We start from the raw sequence: 9,933 nt of genomic DNA on the forward strand, positions 1-9,933 counted from the left end.
AGGCATGGGCTTTCTTTATAGATGGTGGCTACCATCTCTCCCTGGACAAAATCTGAGTGGGGGGCTTTTTGCAAGGCTGGAGTAGAATTAAATGAACCCCTGGCTCGCTGGAAGGCCTACTGACTCCCTTTTGGAGGATGCAACATGTTAATAGATCCACATAAGATTGTCCCAGGCATGGGCTTCCCCAGTATTCCCTCCATACCAGTGCTCAGGCTCCACAGCTAAGTACAGACAGTCAAAAAGCCCAAGATTGAATCAATTCAGTCTTTGCAGGTTAGTCTAAGCTGCAAAGATTAAACTGAGAAACAACTGGACACACATTTACCTTTGATTCAGAAAATGCAGCCACATGCCTGCAGTGGCTCAGGCCAGAAGCCCAGGGTGCTAGGGCATGGCTTTCTGGCACTTCTTCCTGCTGCCCATGAAGTCTCTGGGATTGGTGGTCCAGACTCACAACAGTAGGACTCTGCAGGGTTATTCATCACTTCCTTTTCCTGCTTCCAGCACAGGCAGGGGCTTCTTCCAGGTGCCTCTGGGATTTGTAGTCCACAGTCACAGCCAACAGTAAGTTTGTGTGGGGGAAGGAATGTTTAAGCCCCCTCCCTGGCCCCAGACCTCAGCCAGGATTTGCCTGTGGTGGGGCAGTTCCTGCCTTCCCCCACCCAACCCTTCTCTGCTGGAGCACACAGCACAGCCCAGAGCTGGAAAGCATGCTGGGGGACTGTGATTTAACTTGAACTGGGAAGGGGTTTGGGGCAGAAGTTACATAAACTGGTTTGACCCAAATCAGTTAAGTCTGATGCTACATTCAACCAAGTTTATCTGAAACCAGTTTCAGCCATTTTGAAACTGGTTTATGTGCACTGAGCTTCTGTTCTGTTACAGGTTTAAGCCAGTTTCTGATCACTTAAACCGGTTTATGTGCAACTTCTGTCTCCAGCCCATCTGTGGCCCAAGTGGACTGGAGACTTTTTTTTTGTACCAGCCTTCCTGCTTCCCTGAAAGGCCTGGATAGATGTGGGTGTTGCCTCTGACTTGCAATCAGTGAAGTAATCATCATGCACTGTCCCTGGACAGTTTAGCAGACCACAAAGCAGAACCCAGGACACAAAGCAGCATATGCAGGGGATCTACAGGGCCAACAAGGTCTCCACCCTCTAGAAATAAGAGATGAATCAGCCCTTGCATCTTTTCCAGGGCTCTTTTGGCACAATGCAAACCACTCTCCTGGTCTTGAAGGCTTAAGGAGTTCACAGTGGGCTCCAGCCAAATCCTGCGCCCGCCGTCCGGCTCCCCTGCCTTAGGGATTTTTAACTTTGTTGTGTACTGTAACCCAGCAGCTACTCAAGTACCAGCTGTACCCACTGCAATGAACAAAGGAGGGAATAGCCTGGAAGCTGCCCTATGTAGCACTTAGGTTTGATGCTTATTGGAAGCACCTGTGTTGGCAGCCTGTGCCAGGAATGCTGACACTGGAGCAATTTGCTCACTGGAAAAACATCCCTCCTCATCTCTGCAAAGGGAATAGGGCAGAGGCTGGACACATACCCAGGCTCACTGGGATTTTTGCATGGCACAGAGCTGGATCTAGATGCCCCTGTTCATCTCCAGCTGCCCCAAGGCATTGCCAGCCAAGGGCTGCTATGAAATCCTCCCCCACAATGAAAAAACATGGCCTGAGCAGTTTACCTCTTGCTGCTAGACATGACACCAGTCAGTCTGGGTCCAGCATGCTGCTGAGGTGAGCTCCCTAATTACTGTCTATACTACACCTCCTTAGGGGATCAGGCAAAGCCATCACTCCCTGTGGCTGCCAGGTCAGCACCTTTCACAGGCATTGTGCTAGTCAAGAGCATGACATGATTTGAATGGATCTAAACCCAGAGTGGTTGGGTGCTGTGCTGTCACTATTTGTATTATGCTAGATGACCCAGCTAGATCAGGTCCCCTTGTCCCAGGCACAGGGCACACACGTTAGCAGACAGACCTTGTCCCAAAGAGTTATAGTTTAGATCAGGGGTTTTCAACCTTTTGGATCAGTGTACCCCTGGCAGCTGGACACGGAGGAGTGTACCCCTGGAGGCCGGATGTGGAGCTGGCTGGCAGGGGAAGGGGTGGTGCACAGCTGAATGTGGAGCAGTGGCAGCCGCCATGTGCAAGCTTCCCCCGCCCCCCATGTCCTTCCAGGCAGGTGGCACCTGTGCGGCAGCACAGGCTGATGCATGGCAGCGCTCTGTCCCCACCTGCGCATACCCACTAGGGCCTTCTCAAGTACTCCCAGGGGTACACATACCCCCAGTTGACAACTCCTGGTCTAGATAGAGAAGACAAAGGAGGGAAGGGAAACAAAGACACGAATCGGGAAGTGACTTGCCCAAAGTTACCCAAAAAATCAGTTCCAGACCCAAGTACAAACCCTAGGTCTCCCAGGTCTATTTCATACTCACTGGACCCTGCTGCCTCCCAAGTATAGAAGAATGGTTACTGCCTAGATCCAGTACAGATGCCAGACACCTGGCAAAATTAACAAGCAGCTGAATACAATACATGTCTTATGTGCCCTAGATTTGTGGGATGCACCTGGATGCTACTGGTGCCCAGCTACATGCGGGATGAGAACATTAGAAATACTTTGGACAAAAAACTTGACGGAAAGATAATGCAGCATCTGCACTGTATGTAACTAGGGCACTATGCCTTTACATTTCCCAGTGTTCTTCCTACCTATTGAATTATTTCCTTCCACCTATTTCTGAGTGAGATGCACACACTGTGCTCTCTCTCCACTAAAGACTTTTCTTTCCATGGTTGTTGTTTTCCTTAACCTAAGATAGAAGTCTCAGTCTTGCCAACCCCAAGCTCCCAAAAGCCATGCTTCAGAAGATAATAAGATTGGCTTGAAACTTATGAGACATAAAAAGTAAATGCCTATATTTGGGGCTTTTATTTATATCTAATATGCTTTTAGCTGTTAGGCCACACACAAGTCCAGCTTCAAGCTTCTCTGCAAACACAAGGGTCAGAAACTTCCTTTTTTAAATTCAAAATGGAAGTTGAAAGGTGAAGTTCTCACAAATCTGGGAAGTGGTACTTTATGCAAACCACCAAATATTGCCAGTTTGTGATAAAAATCACAAGTCACCAATGCAAGACTCTCCAAAGAAATTGTCATTGCTGTCTCCATTTCCACCAAGACTGAGTCAGCCTGAGTCAATGCTTCTGGAAAATCCTGCCCTGAAAGGGAGCAGGAACCCAGGCAGATGAGAGGTCAGTTCCACTCCTGACTAAGATTCCAGTTGTAAAGAGCTTACAAAGGGTTAATACATGATGAACAGCTGTTTGAAGCATGTTGCAGACACAAGCTGCTTATTTTCATTGTTCTTTTAAACACATCACTAGAAAATGCAAGGGGCAATTGTTAGCCATGGTTATTTGCAAATGATTGACTTTGAGGCCTTGATAAACACTGATGCAAACATCTCCTAATGATGTATTAATCATTCATAATCTAATCGAAATGAAGTCTTGCTGTAAAGTTTGACCAACAGACTTCCCCTTTCTCAGCTGTGCAATTTATTTAACTTTAGCTGTTGCAAATGTCAACAGAGCTGCAGCCTTCCCCTGCAAGGCACTTATAAGCCACCTGCTGCTTCCATTCAGTTCAGAAGCAAGACTTTGAATGACACCCCTGCAAGTGCTTGTTTGCTCCCTGGAGAAGCTCCAGGCAGGGAGGGATTTCTGCTTTGGCTGGAAACCGATGTCTCCTCTTATAAATGTCGAGGATCTGTGCAGCCTGTACATTGCCTCTGATTATCTGCCTCTTCCCATCCAGCCTTCACATCAAGCACAGTAATTAGCAGCTCATGGCACTTCCTCCCAAGTTGGCAAGGTTTGCAACTGCAGAGCTGACAGGTGAGGGTGAGACCCAGCATCCCAACAGAGTCCAAGTGTGGTGTCAGTCCCTAGCAGGGGTGGGCTGCAGCTCCTACACAGTGGAGTCAGTAGCCAGAGCCCATGGCAAGAAGGAAGGTTATTCCAACACACAGGAATACTGCTAATTACTGAGATGAATAGAAAATGGGCAACATTTCTGCAACTGACCACTGCTCTCACTGGCTAGGCAGTTGTCTTCCCACAAGCTGTTGGAACACTGCCTTAGATCTTCCATACCAGGTGCTGGGAATCTGAATCTGGCTCATGGTTCCCCATTTTCTATTTAACTGGCCACACCATGGTCTTGCATTCAGACACCCCAAACATGGGCATGTTGGGAATCCAGAGCTGGCTTATCTCAGCTGCTTGCAAAGCAGGACCCAGACACTGCTGTTTGTTCCATGTGGGCAACGCCTCTTCTTACAGAGAGCCCCCCATCTTCCAAGGGAATGTGCGGGTCTAGCAGGGAGCCCAGGTGCAGTGAGCTGCAGGATTGGTGCCTTGTGGCATCTACTTTGGTGCTGCCCTGAACAGGAATGGACTTAAGCATGAGTTTCACTGCTTTTCCAAATCAAGTCCTTTCAGCTTACCATATTTATCCTATTGCTTCTCTTGCTTATATTATAGGAAATAGCTTGGACATGGTTGTAACTGCTAAGTGGAAACCTTCCCACACTCTCTTTCTCTGTGGGAGCCAATAGATCATGGGATCACCTGTTCCTGGAGAGTTTTGTCCAAAGTCAGGAATGATTCCAGAACCTGATCCCTAGCTTCTCAGTATGAGGGTAAAACAAGCATTCCCATGCCTTGTTTGTTGATCCTTCCCTGTCATCAGAAGTTGCTCTCTTTTGCCATTCACTGGGTTTTTTCCCTTTCTCCTTGTCATTTTCTTTCTCTCATTTGTAATTTTGAGGTCAGATTCTCTGTAGCCCTAAAGCTTGTGGATCACATACCCGTGTAAACCAGGCCTGCAGCTCCTTTACACTCAGGTCCTTTTACCCCACACTGGTAGTGTCTGCAAGGGGATTACGTTACATTACACTCCCCTCTACGTTCCCTTATGCTGCCAGAACAGGGCCTTGATGTAAGAAAACATCAGACCCATTGAGTGCCAAAGGCAGACATGACACGCAACCAAAATGGTAGTGACTCAGACCCGCTTTGCCTTCTCCTGGCACTATGAAAATGTCAGTACATGGAACAGGCAGGGGCAGCCTGGCTGCATGTGGTACCTTTTTCCTGTTAACACCAGTTTCAAGAGAAAGTCCAAGCCCTGGACTGGAGTAGGGAGGGGAAGAGGACGATACTACTTTAGGGACCCTCCTTGGGTTTTGCTAAATAAAGGTGGCTCCAAACGGGGGCCTCCCCCACTCCCCCCTGCCTGATTCTACTCACTGCACAGGTGTTTTCCCATCCTATCCCATCCCAGCTAAGTCCCAGGGCACCCATCTTGCTATACAGCAGGGCTGTCCAACTGGTGGCCCAGGGGCTGCACGCAGCCCATGAAGCATTAAGGTGGGACCTCCAGGCTCTTGCCTGGCCATTGCTTCTGCCGCTACAGCAGCTGGAGTCTCTGGGTGCAGGGAGCTGAGGGCGAGTCCAGGGCATGTGTAAGGTTGAGGCGGGGGAGGTCAGGTCCAAGTTGGGGGGGATCCCAGTGCAGCAGTAGGGGGGTGCCCATGAGGGCACGTACTGCTGTGGGAGAGGGGAAACGCACCTGTGAGCCCACATGGTACAGCAGTGGAGGGAGGGGGTGCTGTACAGCAGGGCAGAAGCACCTGGTGCAGCAGTGGCAGGGGGTGTCTGCATGAGTACACAGACCAGTGGGCAGTGTCCACATAGCCCAATGGCCCATAACTTGCCTGATGTGGCCTGTGCACTGTGTGGTCCTGCTGTTGTGGCCCTCAGGGCCTTATAAATTGGATAGCCCTGCCTTACAGCACTGCAAAGTGGGCCACAGGTGCTGTTTTGGAAAAAATCTGCCTTTGTCTAAAGCATGAACTGTTAGCCTTTGCCAAAGATAGGCAGTTTGCCCCATGGCAATGACTAGTGATGATCAGAGCAGTCCCTTGTTATGTTGCATTGTATTGCCTAAGGGCAATACAATAGAACAGGCTCTAGAGCCTAAGGGCAATACAAGGGCAGTATTGCCTATGGGTCTGGGCAGTGCTGGGTCCTTGTGAGACAGTCCCTCTCCCCAAGTGCTTAAAATTTATTTGGGCAGCACCAACTCAGCTGAGGCCCAGGCAGGGGTGGATCCAGAGGGTGTGCAGTGGCATGGATGCAGTGGCTGGAAATGTATAGGCCTTTCAGTTTGTTTCAGGTCAGGGCTGCTTCTTGTTCAGCTGAGGTCTGGACAGAGGGAAGCACAGGCCTTAAATGCTAGATGGCCACAAATTCCCCCCAAAACCTGAATATCTGCCTCATAAAGGAGTATTTCTTCCTGTCTTCCAGATCATGGCCTCGCTGGAGGAGCAGAATTTCACGGAGGCCTGGGGCAAGAAAGCCAAGGAACTCTATGGCCCCATCTTCAGAAATTTCACAGACCTACAACTGAAGAAAATCATTGGCTCCATCCAGACCTTGGGGCCTTCCAACCTGCCCATGAACAAGCGGGAGCAGGTAGGTATCCTGCTGGGTGGGGTCTGACACCTGCTGGGGAAGTAACACTTGTTGGCAAGAGGTCAATGAAGATAATATCACCAAGTGTCTGTGGGGAGTGAAGGTGCTCAGGGCGCAGGCCAATCCTGGGAGAGAGACAGCGGTGAGGAAGCCTTTCACTTGGTCTGTGAATGGAGCAGAATTGATGGGGAATCATCCAGTCAGACCAAGATCTGCAGCTCTGCAAATTGGGAATCCTATGATTGCTTTTCTGACTCTAGAGGCACTTTGACCACAGGCTTCTAGTGGCACCAAAGTGCCACTTTGGTGGCACTTTGACCACCAAAGGGTGGTGCAAGCCATGATAACCTCAGTGAAGTTTCATCTGCTTCCATCAGGGGTAACTCTGCTCCATGGAAACAAGAATCTCCTTTTCCTATACAGCAATTGGAGAAGGGAGACCTTCACTCACAGTGGAAAGCAGGAACCAGCAGCAGTTGGAGGGCCCAGCTGCTGCAGGTTGGAAGCATCAGCCTGATTGTTATGGGAGTGCTATACCATTGCCCTGTGGCCCTGACTGCTTCCCAGTGAAGAGCTCCATGCAACTATCGACAAATTTGAGTCCCAGTTCCTCCCAAAGAGCCTCTAATGCAGAGGTTGTTAGGGGCCTAAGAAGGAGCAAGGCAGGGCCATGCCATATTTGTACTTTTTGGCAACCCCATACAGGATTAGAGAAACCAACTCTGAATGGCCCATACTTAGGACAGGCCAGAGGAGAGAAGGGCAGGCCTCAGGCAGGAAGGGGCATGATGCAGTGGCCACATCCCTTGGTAACTATTGCTGAAAGGATCTTTGGGAAGAAGTCAAGGCAAGTCCCGGAGGACAAGTATGACCTTGACACCATTTGGGGCTTTAGAGCGAGTCCTCTGCCCCTTCACGAACTCAGTTCACAAATTCAGTGCATTTCCCTGCTATACATTCATAGTTCAAAGCCACTTACCAGGGTCATACCTCAGTGGTATGCCAATGCTTGGCCACACAGCACAAATAAGGCCAAGGCAGATGATTCAGCAGGAGTCAAGGACTGGCAAGAATGTGCACAGAGCAGCAGATCCAGGAGGATCATCCAGGAGGATCATCCAGGAGGAACAAGGCAGGATGCCCTGTTCCTAACAACATAAATTGAAATGAGCCACACCATCCCCTCACAGCAAGGTTGGGATGGGAGCACTGACTGAGCCAGGGTTGATGTTGAACACTATGGCATGTCACATGACTGAAGAGCCAGGAGGACAGTGTGAGAGGGTTTCTTCTCATAGGCCATGTCTACAGGAGATGCTTACTGCGCAATAGCTCGTTACTACTGCGCAGCAGTGTTGCATAGCACAAACTGTGACATGACACTATTGCATAGTAGTAATGAGCTATTGTGCAGTAGTAGCAAGCTACTGAGCAGTCAGCATCACCAGGAAGCTGCGCTGGGATGCTACTGTGTAGAAATACCGCTCTGCTTTTTACTTCCTGCCCTGTGCTCCCAGACTGATTAGCTGATAATCTTTCTGCTCCCTGCCACTGTGCTCCCTCCTACCTCCCTGACCTGTCCTGTGCCATAGGTTGGCCACCCCTGATCTAAACCAAGACTACAGATACTTTTGTCCCGGTGTATTACTTGTTTGCCTCTCCAAGCACTGTCCCCCTCTCACCTCTCTCTCTTCCCTGTCTTTTGCATTCAAGCAGAAGGCAAGGTAGATTTGCAACTTGTAGACTAACTAAATTACAGATGGATATATAGCATAAGAGTTTGCAAAACCATGCTCACTTCATCAGATGCTGTGAAAGAACAGGCATGGAGCACTATATAGAGAGGGTGATTAGAATTCAAAAGGCGGAGGCGGGGTGCAATTCTGAGAGAAGCAAATGGGACATAAACCCATAAAGACAAAGGGGTCAGAAAAGCGAATTCAGGTAATGGGATAAGAATCTGAAGTCCCTGTTTAGACCAAACTTAATACAATCCAGTCTGGGGATGATTTTTTTGTTCTGCAATTTCACATTCAAGTTCATTTTTAGATTTGTGATGTCTAAGAACAGCTTAGAGGTCAGTGATGGAGTATCCAAGGAGTTTAAACTGTTCTGCAATAGGCTTGTGTGTCATTCTGGAACTGATGTCAGACTGGTGTTCATTCACCATAAGGATCACCTCATCAACCCAATTTAGACGGCAGGGGGACACTAGGCAGGTGTTAACACATATGACATTGGTAGAGGTGCAGGTGAACAAGTCTCAGATGTTATAAACTGTATTATTTGGTCCAGTGATTGTGTGGTTTGTACTAATGAGGGGACACAGTTGGCATCTGAATCCCTTACAAGGCCTGGTACTTCAGTGAGAATAGGAGTTAGGTAGCCTGTTGCTTGAGAGATGCCATTTGAGGCTGGGGGGCAGTCTGTAAGCCAGGATGGGTTTGACCTCCATTGCTACCTTTAGATAGTTATCTTTTTCCAGGAGGGGTTGGAGGTCATTAATAATTTTATATCCAAATCTCTGTTTGATAGACTACTTTGGACATGTCCGGCTCACAAAAGTTTATGGATCTCTGATTTAGTTAGTTTATAATGTACATCTTTACCCTTCCTTCCACCCCTTAAACCACAGCAGCTGAACAAGCTACAGTACAGTTCCACTTTAACCACTTGGCATTTCTTCCCATCTGCCAAAGCCACTGCATGAGAAACCGAGGAGTGCTTGATTACTTCACTTAATGGCTTTTTCCTTTCCTGGTTGTCATGAATTCCTGAGCAGCCAGGGTTTCCCAATTTCCTTGCCTAGGCTTACTTGTTTTTCAGGGGAGCTCATTGCTAGTATATTAGTCAAGCCTGCTTGATTACAAAACAAGTGTGTTGAGTATATACACCAGAACTGTTGCAACACCGTCTCCATTTGCTCCCAAGGGGCTGCTGTATGCTGGATAGAAGAGCAGGGCCCTGCTGCCTTGCAGCTTGTAACATCCATTTACCCTACTCTAAAGAAAGCCCAGAGGGAGGGGTAGCACTTGACACCAGTGCTGCATGAGGTGCATGGCAAGAGGCATCCAGGGCATCAAGCACATAACATAAAGGAGATGCAAGCTGGTACCACACAGACTATCCCAGGATGACAGATACCCAGAGTGGGAGGTGAGAGGAGCAAGGGGTAAGCCCTGCATACACAGGCTTGTAATGTCTGGAGATTCCTAAATCACTTGAGCCCAGAGAGCAAATCTTGGCTTTGATCAGGGGAGATTAAAAGGCAAGGAGACATCATTTGGGAAGGGGGGAGAAGGATGGAAATGGGGAGGTATGCTGCCATGCTGCTTGACAGTGTCAGACAAAATTGAACAAACAATAGAGCAGGAA

At 48.7% G+C, this 9,933-nt stretch overlaps 1 protein-coding gene across 1 annotated transcript in view; it reads left to right on the plus strand.

The window, feature by feature from the left end:
- Positions 1-9,933, plus strand: part of ACE (angiotensin I converting enzyme) — a 58,518-nt gene that overhangs the window by 10,226 nt on the left and 38,359 nt on the right. The window contains 1 exon segment of the mRNA XM_014516985.2: positions 6,391-6,558. Coding sequence (XP_014372471.2) covers positions 6,391-6,558 — 168 coding nt within the window.

Source organism: Alligator sinensis, unplaced genomic scaffold (assembly GCF_000455745.1).
Source record: "Alligator sinensis unplaced genomic scaffold, ASM45574v1 scaffold444_1, whole genome shotgun sequence".
Classification (NCBI taxonomy): Eukaryota; Metazoa; Chordata; order Crocodylia; family Alligatoridae; genus Alligator; species Alligator sinensis.